This window comes from Mustelus asterias, chromosome 12 (assembly GCF_964213995.1).
Source record: "Mustelus asterias chromosome 12, sMusAst1.hap1.1, whole genome shotgun sequence".
Classification (NCBI taxonomy): Eukaryota; Metazoa; Chordata; class Chondrichthyes; order Carcharhiniformes; family Triakidae; genus Mustelus; species Mustelus asterias.
The window spans coordinates 180,165-198,966 of NC_135812.1; the positions used below are offsets into that span (position 1 = coordinate 180,165).

At 46.4% G+C, this 18,802-nt stretch overlaps 1 protein-coding gene across 2 annotated transcripts in view; it reads right to left on the reverse strand.

Moving 5' to 3' along the window:
- LOC144501157 (integrin alpha-E-like) overlaps window positions 1–18,802 on the reverse strand; it is a 377,113-nt gene that overhangs the window by 146,790 nt on the left and 211,521 nt on the right. For both annotated transcript variants that reach the window (XM_078224555.1, XM_078224556.1), the window contains one exon: window positions 5,097–5,227. In XM_078224555.1, coding sequence (XP_078080681.1) covers window positions 5,097–5,227 — 131 coding nt within the window. The remainder of the gene's footprint in view (window positions 1–5,096; window positions 5,228–18,802) is intronic.

Here is an 18,802-nt window from a genome sequence, read left to right on the forward strand (position 1 = left end):
GGATGCAAAGCTGGGCTGAAAAATGGCAAATGGAATTTAACCCTGATAAATGTGAGGTGATTCATTTTGGTAGGACTAATTTAAATGTGGATTACCGGGTCAAAGGTAGGGTTCTGAAGGCTGTGGTGGAACAGAGAGATCTTGGGGTCCATATCCACAGATCTCTAAAGGTTGCCACTCAAGTGGATAGAGCTGTGAAGAAGGCCTATAGTGTGTTAGCTTTTATTAACAGGGGGTTGGAGTTTTAGAGCCGTGGGGTTATGCTGCAACTGTACAGGACCTTGGTGAGACCACATTTGGAATATTGTGTGCAGTTCTGGTCACTTCACTATAAGGATGTGGAAGCGCTGGAAAGAGTGCAGAGGAGATTTACCAGGATGCTGCCTGGTTTGGAGGGTAGGTCTTATGAGGAAAGGTTGAGGGAGCTAGGGCTGTTCTCTCTGGAGTGGAGGAGGCTGAGGGGAGACTTAATAGAGGTTTATAAAATGATGAAGGGGATAGATAGAGTGAACGTTCAAAGACTATTTCCTCAGATGGATGGAGCTATTACAAGGGGGCATAACTATAGGGTTCATGGTGGGAGATATAGGAAGGATATCAGAGGTAGGTTCTTTACGCAGAGAGTGGTTGGGGTGTGGAATGGAGTGCCTACAGTAATAGTGGAGTCAGACACTTTAGGAACATTTAAGCGGTTATTGGATAGGCACATGGAGCACACCAGGATGATAGGGAGTGGGATAGCTTGACCTTGGTTTCAGATAAAGCTCGGCACAATATCGTAGGCCGAAGGGCCTGTTCTGTGCTGTACTGTTCTATGTTCTATGTTCAAAAGGTCTCACAAAGGTGCATACCAAAACAGGACCTTGGGGTCGCCACAAAAAAATTGAAAACATAATTATGCCTTTTAATTATTTAATAGCAAGGTATTTAAAGTGAAAAATACAAATTATTTTCAAATGAATGCATTTACTGATTACATATTTATCATTTGGCTGGCTTGATCTCTCTCATAGATTTTGCTAATTTTGGTAATTTTTTGAGTTGTTCTTCAAGCTGGTGCTTTCTTTTTCTTTTCTGGTATCCGCTCTTAAATGTTCTCTTCATTGTAAACCTTCTGAAATTTTGTGAGGCCACTGCGGATTGTGAGGCCCTAAGCTGTAGCTTGTTTAGCTTATGCCTAAATCCGGCACTGGAACTACATCTATTCATGGCTTGTATTAGCAGAGGTCTGGACTGTGTTAATGCTTCATAATTTCCACCACAGAAAGCATTCTTTCTGGTTGTATCACAGCTTGGTATGGCTCCTGCACAGCCCAAGACCGCAAGGAAGTAAACAAAAGGTAATGAATGTAGCCCAATCCATCACGCAAACCAGCCTCCCGTCCATTGACTCTGTCTACACTTCCCGCTGCCTCGGCAAAGCAGCCAGCATAATTAAGGACCCCACGCACCCCGGATATTCTCTCTTCCATCTTCTTCCGTCGGGAAAAAGATACAAAAGTCTGAGGTCACGTACCAACTGACTCAAGAACAGCTTCTTTCCTGCTGCTGTCAGACTTTTGAATGGATTTACCTTGCATTAAGTTGATCTTTCTCTACATCCTAGCTATGACTGTAACACTGCAAAGAACAAAGAACAGTACAGCACGGGAAACAGGCCCTTTGGCCCTCCAAGCCTGTGCCGCTCATTGGTCCAACAAGACCATTCGTTTGTATCCCTCCATTCCCAGACTGCTCGTGTGACTATCCAGGTAAGTCTTAAACGATGCCAGCATGTCTGCCTCCACCACCCTACTTGGCAGCGCATTCCAGGCCCCCACCACCCTCTGTGTAAAAAACATCCCTCTGATATCTGAGTTATACCTCGCCCCTCTCACCTTGAGCCTGTGACCTCTCGTGATCGTCACCTCCGACCTGGGAAAAAGCTTCCCACTGTTCACCCTATCTATACCCTTCATAATTTTGTACACCTCTATTAGGTCTCCCCTCATTCTCCGTCTTTCCAGAGATAACAAGCCCAGTTTACCCAATCTCTCCTCATAGCTAAGACCCTCCATACCAGGCAACATCCTGGTAAACTTTCTCTGCACTCTCTCTAAAGCCTCCACATCCTTCTGGTAATGCGGCGACCAGAACTGGACACAGTACTCCAAATGTGGCCTAACCAGCGTTCTATACAGCTGCAACATCAGACTCCAGCTATCATACTCTATGCCCCGTCCTATAAAGGCAAGCATACCATATGCCTTCTTCATCACCTTCTCCACCACCTTCTCCACCTGTGCTGCCACCTTCAAGGATTTGTGGACTTGCACACCTAGGTCCCTCTGTGTTTCTATACTCTTGATGGCTCTGCCATTTATTGTATAACTCCCCCCTACATTATTTCTTCCAAAATGCATCACTTCACATTTATCTGGATTAAATTCCATCTGCCATTTCTCCACCCAATTTTCCAGCCTATCTATATCCTGCTATCCGCAAGTCCAGCCATCTTCGTGTCATCCGTAAACCTGCTGATAACACCAGTTACACCTTCTTCCAAATCATTTATATATATCACAAATAGCAGAGGTCCCAGTACAGAGCCCTGCGGAACACCGCTGGTCACAGACCTCCAGCCGGAAAAAGACCCTTCGACTGCTACCCTCTGTGTGTTGTGGCCAAGCCAGTTTTCTACCCATCTAGCCACCTCTCCTTGTATCCCATGAGCCTTAACCTTCTTAACCAAGCTGCCATGAGGGACTTTGTCAAATGCCTTACTGAGATCCATATGGACGACATCTACGGCCCTTCCTTCGTCAACCCTTTTTGTCACTTCCTCAAAACACTCCACCAAATTTGTAAGGCACGACCTCCCTCTTACAAAACCATGCTGTCTGTCACTAATGTGATTGTTCCGTTCTAAATGCGCATATATCCTGTCTCTAAGAATCCTCTCCGACAACTTCCCTACCATGGACGTCAAGCTCACTGGCCTATAATTTCCCGGGTTATCCCTGCTACCCTTCTTAAATAACAGTACCATATTCGCTATCCTCCAATACTCAGTGACCTCACCTGTGTCCAATGAAGAGACAAAGATTTCCGTCAGAGGCCCAGCAATTACATCTCTTGTCTCCCTGAACAGTCTAGGATAGATGCCAACAGGCCCTAGGGATTTGTCAGTTTTAATGTTACCTAAAAAACCTAACACTTCCTCCCTTGTAATGGAGATTCCCTCTAATGGGTCAACACCTCCCTCTGAGACACTCCCAGTCAACAAGTCCCTCTCCTTTGTGAATACCGATGCAAAGTATTCATTTAGGATCTCCCCTATTTCCTTGGGTTCAAAGCTTAATTCCCCTCCTTTGTCCCTGAGAGGTCCAACTTTTTCCCTGACAACTCTTTTGTTCCTAACATATGAATAAAATGCCTTAGGATTCTCCTTAATCCTGTCTGCCAAGAACATTTCGTGAGCTCTTTTTGCTCTTCTAATTCCCCGTTTGAGTTCTTTCTTACTCTCTCTGTATTCCTCCAGAGCTCCATCTGTTTTCAGTTGCCTGGACCTAACGTACGCCTCTCTTTTCTTTTTGATCAGATCCTCAATTTCCCTGGTTATCCACGGCTCTCGAATCCTACCTTTCCTATCCTTCCTTTTTACAGGCACATGCCTGTCCTGCAGCCTTATCAACTGTTCCTTAAAAGACTCCCACATGCCATACGTGGACTTACCCCCGAACAGCCTCTCCCAATCAACGGCCACCAATTCTTGCCTAATCCGGCTATAGTTAGCCTTCCCCCAATTTAGCACCCTACCCTTGGGACAACACTCGTCCTTGTCCATTACTATCCTAAAGTTAACAGAGTTGTGGTCACTATTTGCTACATGTTCCCCTACCGAAACTTTGACGACCTGACCGGACTCATTTCCCAGAACTAGATCCAGTATAGCCCCCTCTTTAGTTGGGCTATCTACATACTGTTCCAAAGAACCTTCCAGTACGCATTTTACAAATTCCTCCCCGTCCAGATCCCCAGCCCTAAGCACTTTCTAGTCTATACCAGGGAAATTGAAGTCTCCCACTACAACAACCCTATTTTTTCTGCACATATCCAGAATCTCCTGACATATCCGTTCCTCCACTTCCCGTGGGCTGTTTGGTGGCCTGTAGTATACCCCCAGCATAGTGATTGCACCTTTCCTGTTTCGGAGCTCCACCCACAGTGACTCATTACATGACCCCTCTAAATTGTCCACCCTCAGCACTGCTGTAATATGCTCCCTAACTAATACCGCTACTCCCCCATCTTTATTAGCCCCTCCTCTGTCTCGCCTAAAACACTTATACCCCGGAATATTCAGCTGCCAGTCCTGTCCTTCTTTTAACCATGTCTCCGTCACCGCAACCACTACGTTCTGCAATCTCTGTTTCCTTCTCTATGAACGGTATGTTTTCTCTGTATAGAGCGCAAGAAACAATACTTTTCACTGCATGTTAATACATGTGACAATAATAAATCAAATCAAATCAAATTTCCATCACAACATCATCTACCCTGTATATTGTAGTTCCCTTCTACTTGCTCCCTAAACTATATTGCCAATGTCATTTAAACTGTGTTTATTATTCAGATATCTCAGGAAGCTTAAGACAAGACAATCAGAGAAAATCACAGACAGGTAGGAAAATAATCTTCATTTGATTTATGATGTAGTACCTCTGACGTTACGATGTTTGCTATTAATGTTACTGCCCCTTTAAATTATAATATTGTCCCTCTGATATTTTGATGCTGTGTTTTTAATGTTGGCTCCTCAGGGAATGAAGAAGTATGGGGAGCAGGTAAGAAGTTGAGTTGAGGCAGAAGGTCAGGCATGATCATGCTGAAAGGCAGAGCAGGCCTGAGGGGCTGTATGGTCTACTCTTGCTCCTATAGGTCTGGTATTATATTCTTATGTTGCTATGGTGCTTCCATTTTCCAAAAGCTTTCAATCTTATTTCCCCTTTAAACAGTTTGACAAGTTTTGAGCATCTTTAAAAACACAAAATACATTAGTAAGGTGACCAAATGGTCCAGTAAAACCAGGTGATGTATTAAATATGGCCACATACCTGAATACCACAACGTTGTCCCGTGCACCAACTGTTATATCAAGGAGCCCATCTGCATCCACATCTGATGTGCCACCTATTGATTGTCCAAAGTATTGCAGCCCAGGCACAACATCCTTCCCCCTTATTCGCTAAATAATTTAAAGATTAAGAAGTGCATCAGGAGAGACAATTGTGACACTACTGTGCCTTTAAGAAATGTATTTTAATCATGTTCTCTGCACAAGTTTTTTCAAGCATGAATGGCCTTTTGCTTTTGGCACCAAATGATCTGTGAACCAGCATCTTTTATTGATGCTGAAGCAATAATGGGCATCTTGTTTATTTCTAATCTGGGCCTAATGCAGTGTCCTGGAGTTTTATGATCCTTTTTGAATTGTTAGGGGAAGAATAATTGACAGATCAGGTGGTACATTGGGACAGTTATTTTTTCACAGGGGAAACAAAGGGTTAGTTTCAGTTTGTGAGAAGCTGTTTGGACTCCAGGCTGAAAGCAGTGTTTTTGTCTCTCTCCCTGATATTGGAAATTCTGCTTTCTGTAAGGTGCAGCTAGAAGCTAAAGGCAAGCAGTATCTCTGTGTGTCTCAAGGTGGGAAAAAAGTTCCAGGGCTGAGAAGGCCTCAGCATTTTCCATTCAACATCCAAAGGATGAATCCACAGCAGGAATTAGAGAGCTGCAAGATCCAGCATCACGTGAGTTGCTTTCTGTGCTAAGCATAGAGCAGAGTGTATGTTTGTTGGGATGTTTGTTTGGAACAATATATTTGGCTGTTAAGGTTTATATATCATTTTTTTCTTGTTTGTAATTGGTAAAAGTTATTGCTAATTGTCTTATTATATGTTAACTGTATTCTTAAATAAACTTTGTTTGATAAAAGCTCCCTAGTGGGTCACTTGAATCATACCTGGAGTGAAACATCTTATGCTTTCCCGTGCCAAATTCAAAGTGCACAACTTATGGCATAGGCTGACTTCATAAAACACCTTGGAGTTTTTGGCCTGGATTATAATACAATAGGAGGAATTTTCCATCCCGTCCGCCACTGGAATTGTTGTAGATAGGGTGTGGTTCATGCAAAGGTCCATTGACCTCAGGTGGAACTTTCCTTGGGTGGAGTTTTGGGGTGAGCGCAGCCAGGAAATCCCACCCAATGAATTGGATATTTCCTTAAAATTTGCTTGTCTTGATTTTACATTATCATTTATAGAATATACAAACTCTATCTTAGGGTAGACTTTAAACCCATTTGCAATAGGAATTGTAACTTTACAACATAGTTTTCTTTTGAAATGTCTCTTAATTCAAGTAAAAACAGAATGTCCTGGATGTGGTGGATCATACTGTGCTGAATCTTCCTGACCCACCTGGAAATGCTTGGCAGGTGGGGGAACTTAATTTTGTGGGACTCAAAAATCAATTCCCCAACAACCGGATGAACATTTCAATTAAGTTCTGGGAACTTTAAAGGTGATTCAATGGTCCCAACAATCAGTTTCGCATTTGCATATAGACGGACAAACATACATTCAAAGTAGGAGCAGGAGTAGGCCATTTGGTGCCTCAAGCCTGCTCCATCATTCAATAAGATCATGGCTGATCTGATTGCAACTATAACCCACATTCCCACTTGCCCCAATAATCTTTCATCCCCTTGTTAATGAAGAATCGACCTAACTGTGCCTTAAAAATATTTAAAGACTCTGGGGAAGTCTTACCATAAAGTGGTAGTGTTGGTTCTAATGATAAAAATGGCGTGTTTCTCCCCAGAGAAGCACACCAGTGTTCTTTCCACATCTTACCTTTTCCAGTAATTTATGCCAATTCTGGAGTAGGCTGCATGAGCAATAACTTCCACTGCAACCTCTGTCCAGGCTGCCTTGGTGAGGTGGGAAGGCCTCTCTGGGAAACAGGACCTCCTGCCTTTTCTGGACAAGTCTGGAGAAGAATGTGCAGAAGGCATTGCTGGCCACATATTTTCTATTCTGTGACATTCTGTTATCTGAAATAGGTCTCTCCCTCTGGAAGGACAGCCAGGCTAATGCTCTTGGCCTGCAGTTAGTGAATGACTGCCCAGGTAACTTTTACATATGGCACGAGGAACTTTGACCCTATGAGGCAAAGGCAAGAATGGTGACCTCCTGCCCTCTGCCACTGCAAGATACACCATGCTCCTCACACATAATGATAAGGAACATGTAATTAAAGGGGAGAGGGGGGAAAGTTCAAAGGAGATCTGAAGGGCAAGTTTTTTACACAGAGTGTAGTAGGTGTCTGGAACATGCTGTCAGGGTGCTGGTGGAACCAGACAAGATAGGGGCATTTAAGGGGCTTTTAGGTAAGCACATGAATATGCAAGGAATAAAGGGCAGGCCCAAGGGCAGGCAGAAGGGATTAATTTAATTTGGCGTCATGTTTGGCACATCATGGGCCGAAGGACCTGTTCCTGTGCTGTACTGTTCTATGTTCTTTTGTTTAGTCAGAAAAGTGCAATGTGTGGACATTCTCCTTCTATCTGCAAATGGCAGGGCCCTGTGTGTGAATATATGTACCTCACAGCATGCAGAAGTGAGCCACACTGTGAGCCTGACGAATAATCTTAGATTGATTGTCAGTGTAATTCTTAACACAATCAGAATGATTTAGCAAGTGCTGTCCAATTGTAGAAACACGCCTAGGGGGTGATTCTCCCATCCCGACACGTTAATGTTTTAGCGGGTCGGGCTGGGAGAATCGAGTGTGTACCAAATTGAAGGATTCGCGCATGCGTTCCCGACCCGGATATCTGGCTCGGTCGGGACAACGCTGGAAACCGGCAGGTCAAGCAGGTAAGTCATTTTAATCTTATTTACTGTTATTTAAATGTCATTATTGGGCCTGGGACTGAATTCTCCGGGCTCAATAACAACTTGCACCCAAACGGTACAGTTTCACTCCGGTGGCATTCAGACTAGCTCCCCACTTTCTATGAACTAGCGAGAAACCCCGCTGGAGTGAAGGGGGGGAACAATCGGGGCCCCCCAGGGGGGTCGGGTGGTGGGAGGTGGTGCCCCCTGGGCATGGGCACCCTGGCAGTGCCAGCCTGTGCCCCCTGGCACTGCCCAAGGGGCAAAGTGCCCATGCCCAAGAGGCACCTTGGCACTGACCACCAGGCATGGGACAGTGCCGGGGGCGTGGCCTAGGGGTGGTCGATGGGGATATGGGGATTGGGTGTCCTGCTGCCACTCTGCATTGCGATCGGTCGGGGCTGGAGGGAAGCCAGTGAATGGGGCGGCCTGGGGGGATGGTGGTCTGCCAGGGGCGGGGGAGGGGGTCTGCCACCCATGGTGGTGGGGCGGGGGGGGGGGGGGGGGGGGTGGCGGGGGGGGAGGGGGGCGGGGGGGTAGGGGTGTAATCTGCCGGGGTGCGGGGGATCTTCACTGCTGGGGGAATGGCTGGAGATCAGGGCACACTGGGACGGGTTGGCCCAGGAATGGTCATGAGGGCTGCGATTGGGCCGTGGGGGTATCAAGAGGGGCAACACTGTGAGGGTCCCGGGTTGGCCAGCAATTGAGCTGGCCAGGAAACTGCAGGCTGATAGATTGGGGCCACTGTGCATGCGCAGAGTTCCGGAACTGTCACACTCTGGTGTGAATACGCCACGCCCCCCTGAGCTTTTAATGATATTCACAATGGTGACATCTGCATTACACAGAGTGTGGGAGATTCGAGTCTGAACTCCCACTGAAAAAATCTGAAACAATCATGAATTACACCAGTTTTCCCGTACATTCAGCACTTTTTTGGGAGAATCTTTTGAGGAAGAGAGGGTGTCACAGGCTGATAGGCTGGAGGAAGTAGATGTTCGGTGGGAAGATGTACTCGCAATTTTGAATAAACTGAAAGTTGATACGTCTCCTGGGCCTGATGAAATATATCCTAGGATTCTTTGGGAGGCAAGGGATGAGATTGCAGAGCCTTTGGCTTTGATCTTTGGGTCCTCGCTGTCCACGGGGATGGTGCCAGAGGACTGGAGAGTGGCGAATGTTGTTCCTCTGTTTAAGAAAGGGAATAGAAATGACCCTGGTAATTATAGGCCGGTTAGTCTTACTTCGGTGGTCGGTAAGTTGATGGAAAAGGTCCTTAGGGATAGGATTTATGACCATTTAGAAAGATGCAGCTTAATGCGGGATAGTCAGCACGGATTTGTGAAGGGCAAGTCTTGCCTCACAAATTTGATAGAATTTTTTGAGGAGGTAACTAAGTGTGTAGATGAAGGTAGTGCAGTTGATGTCATATACATGGATATTAGTAAGGCGTTTGATAAAGTCCCCCAGGGTCAGGTTATGAAGAAAGTAAGGATGTGTGGGATAGGGGAAAGTTTGGCCGATTGGATAGGCAACTGGCTACCTAACAGAAGACAACAAAGAACAAAGAACAGTACAGCACAGGAAACAGGCCCTTCGGCCCTCCAAGCCTGTGCCGCTCCTTGGTCCAACTAGACCAAGCGTTTGTATCCCTCCATTCCCAGGCTGCTTATGTGACTATCCAGGTAAGTCTTAAACGATGTCAGTGTGCCAGCCTCCACCACCCTACTTGGCAGCGCATTCCAGGCCCCCACCACCCTCTGTGTAAAAAACGTCCCTCTGATGTCTGAGTTATACTTCGCCCCTCTCAGCTTGAGCCCGTGACCCCTCGTGATCGTCACCTCCGACCTGGGAAAAAGCTTCCCACTGTTCACCCTATCTATACCCTTCATAATCTTGTACACCTCTATTAGATCTCCCCTCATTCTCCGTCTTTCCAAGGAGAACAACCCCAGTCTACCCAATCTCTCCTCATAGCTAAGACCCTCCATACCAGGCAACATCCTGGTAAACTTTCTCTGCACTCTCTCCAATGCCTCCACGTCCTTCTGGTAGTGCGGCGACCAGAACTGGACGCAGTACTCCAAATGTGGCCTAACCAGCGTTCTATACAGCTGCATCATCAGACTCCAGCTTTTATACTCTATACCCCGTCCTATAAAGGCAAGCATACCATATGCCTTCTTCACCAACTTCTCCACCTGTGTTGCCACCTTCAAGGATTTGTGGACTTGCACACCGAGGTCCCTCTGTGTTTCTATACTCCTGATGACTCTGCCATTTATTCTATAACTCCTCCCTACATTATTTCTTCCAAAATGCATCACTTCGCATTTATCCGGATTAAACTCCATCTGCCACCTCTCCGCACAATTTTCCAGCCTATCTATATCCTGCTGTATTGCCCGACAATGCTCTTCGCTATCCGCAATTCCAGCCATCTTCGTGTCATCCGCAAACTTGCTGATTACACCAGTTACACCTTCTTCCAAATCATTTATATATATCACAAATAGCAGAGGTCCCAGTACAGAGCCCTGCGGAACACCACTGGTCACAGACCTCCAGCCGGAAAAAGACCCTTCGACCACTACCCTCTGTCTCCTATGGCCAAGCCAGTTCTCCACCCATCTAGCCACTTCTCCTTGTATCCCATGAGCCTTAACCTTCTTAACCAACCTGCCATGTGGGACTTTGTCAAATGCCTTACTGAAATCCATATAGACGACATCCACAGCCCTTCCTTCATCAACCGTTTTTGTCACTTCCTCAAAAAACTCCACCAAATTTGTAAGGCACGACCTCCCTCTTACAAAACCATGCTGTCTGTCACTAATGAGATTGTTCCGTTCTAAATGCACATACATCCTGTCTCTAAGAATCCTCTCCAACAACTTCCCTACCACGGACGTCAAGCTCACCGGCCTATAATTTCCTGGGTTATCCCTGCTACCCTTCTTAAACAACGGGACCACATTCGCTATCCTCCAATCCTCAGGGACCTTACCCGTGAACAAAGAAGCGACAAAGATTTCCGTCAGAGGGTGGTGGTGGATGGAAAATTTTCGGACTGGTAACCGGTTACCAGCGGAGTGCCACAGGGATCAGTGCTGGGTCCTCTGCTCTTTGTAATTTTTATAAATGACTTGGAGGAGGGGGCTGAAGGGTGGATCAGTAAATTTGCTGATGACACCAAGATTGGTGGAGTAGTGGATGAGGTGGAGGGCTGTTGTAGGCTGCAAAGAGATATAGATAGGATGCAGAGCTGGGCTGAAAAATGACAAATGGAGTTTAACCCTGACAAATGCGAGGTGATTCATTTTGGTAGGACAAATTTAAATGTGGATTACAGGGTCAAAGGTAGGGTTCTGAAGAATGTGGAGGAACAGAGAGATCTTGGGGTTCATATCCATAGATCTCTGAAGGTTGCCACTCAAGTGGATAGAGCCGTGAAGAAGGCCTATAGTGTGTTGGCATTCATTAACAGGGGGTTGGAGTTTAAGAGCCGTGGGGTTATGCTGCAACTGTACAGGACCTTGGTGAGACCACATTTGGAATATTGTGTGCAGCTCTGGTCACCTCACTACAAGAAGGATGTGGAGACACTGGAAAGAGTGCAAAGGAGATTTACCAGGATGCTGCCTGGTTTGGAGGGTAGGTCTTATGAGGAAAGGTTGAGGGAACTTGGGCTTTTCTCTTTGGAGCGGAGGAGGTTGAGAGGAGACTTGATAGAGGTTTATAAGATGATGAGGGGGATAGATAGAGTGAACGTTCAAAGACTATTTCCTTGGATGAATGGAGCGGTAACTAGGGGGCATAACTATAGGGTTCATGGTGGGAGATATAGGAAGGATGTCCGAGGTAGGTTTTTTACTCAGAGAGTGGTTGGGGTGTGGAATGGACTGCCTGCAGGGATAGTGGAGTCAGAAACTTTAAGAACATTTAAGAAGCTATTGGATAGGCACATGGAGTACTGCGGGATGATAGGGAGGAAATAGCTTGATCTGGGTTTCAGACAAAGCTCAGCACAACATCGTAGGCTGAAGGGCCTGTTCTGTGCTGTACTGTTCTATGTTCTATGTTCTAATCGTCCCCCAAATGCTTGAAACTATGTTTTGAGCCACAGAAGAACAGAATCATAGAATCATAGCATCACACAGTGCAGAATTAATATATAATGTGAACAGTTGGGGTCTCAGCACAGATCCCTGCGGAACCCCACTCGTCACTGACTGCCAATCAGAAAAAGACCCATTTATGCCAACTCTTTGCTTCCTATCTGCCAACCAGCTTTCTATCCATCTCAAGACTTTAGCTGCAATCTCATGTGCTTTAACTTTACATAGTAGTCTGTTATGTGAGATCTTGTCGAAAGCCTTCTGAAAGTCTAAATAAACCACATCCACTGGTTCTCCTCGGTCAACTCTACTAGTTACATTCTCAAAAAATTCCAATAGATTTGTCAAACATGATTTCACCTTTGTGCTGGACCTCATACTGGGGAATGAAGCCGGACAGGTGGTTGATGTGTTGGTGGGGGAGCATTTTGGTGATAGCGACCACAACATGGTCCAATTCAAATTTGTTATGGACAAAGAAATTGACAAGTTGCAGAAAAATGTTTTTGATTGGGGGAGAATAGATTTTAACAAAATTAGGCAGGATCTGGCCAAGGTAGACTGGAGCGAGTTACTTGTGGGGAAATCTACAGAAGAGCAGTGGGGGGTGTTCAAAGATGAAATGGGGAGGGTACAGACCCAACATGTTCCCTCTAGGGTAATAGGAAGGTGTAATAAGCCCAGAGAACCATGGATGACCAGAGACATTCAGGATACAATGAGAAGGTAAAGACGGGCTTTTAACAAGTATAAGGGAGTAAGTCTGCAGAGATATTAGTGGAGTGCAGAAGTGCAGAATGGAGCATAACAAATCAATTTGGAGAGCAAAGAGGGGATAGAACATAGAACATAGAACAGTACAGCACAGAACAGGCCCTTCAGCCCACGATGTCGTGCCAAGCTTTATCTGAAACCAAGATCAAGCTATCCCACTCTCTATCATCCTGGTGTGCTCCATGTGCCTATCCAATAACCACTTAAATGTTCCTAAAGTGTCTGACTCCACTATCACTGCAGGCACTCCATTCCACACCCCAACCACTCTCTGCGTAAAGAACCTACCTCTGATATCCTTCCTATATCTCCCACCACGAACCATACAGTTATGCCCCCTTGTAATAGCTCCATCCACCCGAGGAAATAGTCTTTGAACGTTCACTCTATCTATCCCCTTCATCATTTTATAAACCTCTATTAAGTCTCCCCTCAGCCTCCTCCGCTCCAGAGACAACAGCCCTAGCTCCCACAACTTTTCCTCATAAGACCTACCCTCCAAACCAGGCAGCATCCTGGTAAATCTCCTCTGCACTCTTTCCAGTGCTTCCACATCCTTCTTATAGTGAGGTGACCAGAACTGCACACAATATTCCAAATGTGGTCTCACCAAGGTCCTGTACAGTTGCAGCATAACCCCACGGCTCTTAAACTCCAACCCCCTGTTAATAAAAGCTAACACACTATAGGCCTTCTTCACAGCTCTATCCACTTGAGTGGCAACCTTTAGAGATCTGTGGATATGGACCCCAAGATCTCTCTGTTCCTCCACAGTCTTCAGAACCCTACCTTTGACCCTGTAATCCACATTTAAATTTGTCCTACCAAAATGAATCACCTCACATTTATCAGGGTTAAACTCCATTTGCCATTTTTCAGCCCAGCTTTGCATCCTATCTATGTCTCTTTGCAGCCGACAACAGCCCTCCACCTCATCCACTACTCCACCAATCTTGGTGTCATCAGCAAATTTACTGATCCACCATTCAGCCCCCTCCTCTAGAACAAAGAACAAAGAACAAAGAACAGTACAGCACAGGAAACAGGCCCTTCGGCCCTCCAAGCCTGTGCCGCTCCTTGGTCCAACTAGACCAATCGTTTGTATCCCTCCATTCCCAGGCTGCTCATGTGACTATCCAGGTAGGTCTTAAACGATGTCAGTGTGCCTGCCTCCACCACCCTACTTGGCAGCGCATTCCAGGCCCCCACCACCCTCTGTGTAAAAAACGTCCCTCTGATGTCTGAGTTATACTTCGCCCCTCTCAGCTTGAGCCCGTGACCCCTCGTGATCGTCACCTCCGACCTGGGAAAAAGCTTCCCACTGTTCACCCTATCTATACCCTTCATAATCTTGTATACCTCTATTAGATCTCCCCTCATTCTCCGTCTTTCCAAGGAGAACAACCCCAGTCTACCCAATCTCTCCTCATAGCTAAGACCCTCCATACCAGGCAACATCCTGGTAAACCTTCTCTGCACTCTCTCCAATGCCTCCACGTCCTTCTGGTAGTGCGGCGACCAGAACTGGACGCAGTACTCCAAATGTGGCCTAACCAGCGTTCTATACAGCTGCATCATCAGACTCCAGCTTTTATACTCTATAGCCCGTCCTATAAAGGCAAGCATACCATATGCCTTCTTCACCACCTTCTCCACCTGTGTTGCCACCTTCAAGGATTTGTGGACTTGCACACCTAGGTCCCTCTGTGTTTCTATACTCCTGATGACTCTGCCATTTATTGTATAACTCCTCCCTACATTATTTCTTCCAAAATGCATCACTTCGCATTTATCCGGATTAAATTTCATCTGCCACCTCTCCACACAATTTTCCAGCGTATCTATATCCTGCTGTATTGCCCGACAATGCTCTTCGCTATCCGCAATTCCAGCCATCTTCGTGTCATCCGCAAACTTGCTGATTACACCAGTTACACCTTCTTCCAAATCATTTATCTATATCACAAATAGCAGAGGTCCTAGTACAGAGCCCTGCGGAACACCACTGGTCACAGACCTCCAGCCGGAAAAAGACCCTTCGACCACTACCCTCTGTCTCCTATGGCCAAGCCAGTTCTCCACCCATCGAGCCACTTCTCCTTGTATCCCATGAGCCTTAACCTTCTTAACCAACCTGCCATGTGGGACTTTGTCAAATGCCTTACTGAAATCCATATAGACGACATCCACGGCCCTTCCTTCATCAACCGTTTTTGTCACTTCCTCAAAAAACTCCACCAAATTTGTAAGGCACGACCTCCCTCTTACAAAACCATGCTGTCTGTCACTAATGAGATTGTTCCGTTCTAAATGCACATACATCCTGTCTCTAAGAATCCTCTCCAACAACTTCCCTACCACGGACGTCAAGCTCACCGGCCTATAATTTCCTGGGTTATCCCTGCTACCCTTCTTAAACAACGGGACCACATTCGCTATCCTCCAATCCTCAGGGACCTCACCCGTGTCCAAAGAAGCGACAAAGATTTCCGTCAGAGGCCCAGCAATTTCACCTCTCGTCTCCCTGAGCAGTCGAGGATAGATGCCATCAGGCCCTGGGGCTTTGTCAGTTTTAATGTTCCCTAAAAGTTCTCTAAGTCATTAATAAAAATCACAAAGAGCAGAGGACCAAGCACTGATTCCTGTGGCACTCCGCTAGCAACCTGCCTCCAATCCGAAAATTTTCCATCCACCACCACCCTCTGTCTTTGATCAGACAGCCAGTTACCTATCCAATCGGCCAACTTTCTCTCTATCCCACACCTCCTCACTTTCATCATAAGCCGACCATGGGGACCTTGTCAAACGCCTTACTAAAATCCATGTATATGACATCAACTGCCCTACCTTCATCAACACACTTAGTTACCTCCTCAAAAAATTCTATCAAATTTGTGAGGCACGACATGCCCTTCACGAATCCGTGCTGACTATCCCGGATTAATCCGTATCTTTCTAAATGGTCGTAAATCCCATCCCTCAGGACCTTTTCCATCAATTTACCAACCACCGAAGTAAGACTAACCGGCCTATAATTACCAGGGTCATTTCTATTCCCTTTCTTAAACAGAGGAACAACATTCGCCACTCTCCAGTCCTCTGGCACCATCCCCGTGGACAGTGAGGACCCAAAGATCAAAGCCAAAGGCTCTGCAATCTCATCCCTTGCCTCCCAAAGAATCCTAGGATATATTTCATCAGGCCCAGGAGACTTATCGACCTTCAGTTTATTCAAAACTGCCAGGACATCCTCCCTCCGAACATCTATTTCCTCCAGCCTATTAGCCTGTAACACCTTCTCTTCCTCAAAAACATGGTCCCTCTCCTTGGTGAACACTGAAGAAAAGTATTCATTCATCACCTCGCCTATCTCTACTGACTCCATACACAAGTTGGGCACGGTAGCACAGTGGTTAGCACTGCTGCTTCACAGCTCCAGGGTCCTGGGTTCGATGCTCGGGTCACTGTCTGTGTGGAGTTTGCACATTCTCCTCGTGTCTGCGTGGGTTTCCTCCGGGTGCTCCGGTTTCCCCCCACAGTCCAAAGATGTGCGGGTTAGGTTGATTGGCCAGGTTAAAAATTGCACCTTAGAGTCCTGAGATGCGTAGGTTGGAGGGATTAGCGGGTAAATATGTGGGGGTAGGGCCTGGGTGGGATTGTGGTCGGTGCAGACTCGATGGGCCGAATGGCCTCCTTCTGCACTATAGGGTTTCTATGATTTCTATGAAGTTCCCACTACTGTCCTTGACCGGCCCTAACCTCACCCTGGTCATTCTTTTATTCCTCACATAAGAGTAAAAAGCCTTGGGGTTTTCCTTGATCCGATCCGCCAAGGACTTCTCATGTCCCCTCCTAGCTCTCCTAAGCCCCTTTTTCAGCTCGTTCCTTGCTAACTTGTAACCCTCAATCGAGCCATCTGAACCTTGTTTCCTCATCCCTACATAAGCTTCCCTCTTCCTTTTCACAAGACATTCCACCTCTTTCGTGAACCATGGTTCCCTCACTCGGCCATTTCCTCCCTGCCTGACAGGGACAGACCTATCAAGGACACCCAGTATTTGTTCCTTGAAAAAGTTCCACTTTTCGTTAGTGCCTTTACTTGACAGTTTCTGTTCCCATCTTATGCCCCCTAATTCTTGCCTAATCGCATCATAATTACCTCTCCCCCAATTGTAAACCTTGCCCTGCTGTACGGCCCTATTCCTTCCCATGTGAGAAAGCTCTGGTGATAAAAGTAGGGAAAATCCAAAGATATTCTATAAGTGTATCAATGGGAAGACGATAACCAGGATAAGAGGATAAGCGGGTGGCACGGTAGCACAGTGGTTAGCACTGCTGCTTCGCAGCTCCAGGGACCTGGGTTCAATTCCCGGCTTGGGTCACTGTCTGTGTGGAGTTTGCACGTTTTCCTCGTGTCTGCGTGGGTTTCCTCCGGGTGCTCTGGTTTCCTCCCACAGTCAAAAGATGTGCGGGTTAAGTTGATTGGCCATGCAAAAATTGCCCTTAGTGTCCTGGGATGTGTAGGTTAGAGGGATTAGTGGGTAAATATGTAGGGATATGGGGGTCGGGCCTGGGTGGGATTGTGGTCGGTGCAGACTCGATGGGCTGAATGGCCTCTTTCTGTGCTGTAGGGTTTCTATGATTCTATGAACCAGGGAAAGAGTAGGGCCCCTTAGGGACCAAGGGGGAAATCTGTGGGTGGAGGCAGAGGACATTGATCGAGTGTTAAACAAATATTTCACACCCGTCTTCACCCACGAGAATGAGGAGGTAGTTATGGAACTCAGGGAGAGAGACTGTGAAGTTCTAGAGCAAATTGTCATTGGGATTGACAACGTATTATAGGTATTGGCGGGCTTAAAAGTGGACAAATCTCCATGTCCGAATGAATTGTGTCGGCGGCTGTTGTGGGAGGCGAGGGAGGAAATTGCAGGAGCTCTGACCTAAATTTTTAATTCCTCCCTGGCGACTGGGGAGGTACCAGAGGATTGGATAACAGCTAATGTGGTTCCACTATTTAAGAAAGGTTGTAGAGACAAGCCAGGGAACTACAGACCAGTAAGTCTCACATCTGTGGTTTGGAAATGACAGGAGAAGATTCTGAAGGAGAGAGTCTATCTCCATTTGGAGAGGCAAGATTTGATCGGGGATAGTCAGCATGGTTTTGTCAGAAGGAGGCCATGCCTAACACATTTGATTGAATTTTTTGAGCATGTGACCAAGTGTGTGGATGAGGGTAGTGCGGTTGATGTAGTTTACATGGATTTCAGCAAAGCCTTTGACAAAGTCCCACATGGGAGACTTATTAAGAAGGCTAATGCACATGGGATACAGGGTGATCTGACAAGGTGGATTCATAATTCACTTAGCGGTAGGAGACCATAAGACAATAAGACATAGGAGCAGAATTAGGTCATTCGATCCATCGAGTCTGCTCCATCATTCAACTACGGCTGATATTTTTCTCATCCCCATTCTCCTGCCTTTTGCCCATAACCCCTTGATCCCTTTGTCAATCAAGAACCTATCTATCCCTGTCTTAAAAACACTCCGTGACCTGACCTCCACAGCCTTCTGCGGCAAAGTGTTCCACAGATTCAACCCTCTCTGGCTGAAGAAATTCCTCCTCATCTCTGTTTTAAAGGATCGTCCCTTCAGCCTGAGATTGTGCCCTCTGGTTCTAGTTTTTCCTACTAGTGAAAACATCCTTTCCACGTCCACTCTATCCAGGCCTCGCAGTATACTGTAAGTTTCAATAAGATCCCCCCTCATCCTTCTAAACTCCAATGGGTACAGACACAGAGTCTTCAACCGTTCCTCATACAACAAGCTCTTCATTCCAGGGATCATTCTTGTGAACAGAGGGTGGTGACAGACGGCTGCTATAGTGACTGGAGGCCAGTGACCAGTGGTGTAGCACAGGGATCTGTGCTGGGCCCCCTACTATTCATCATTTATATAAATGACATA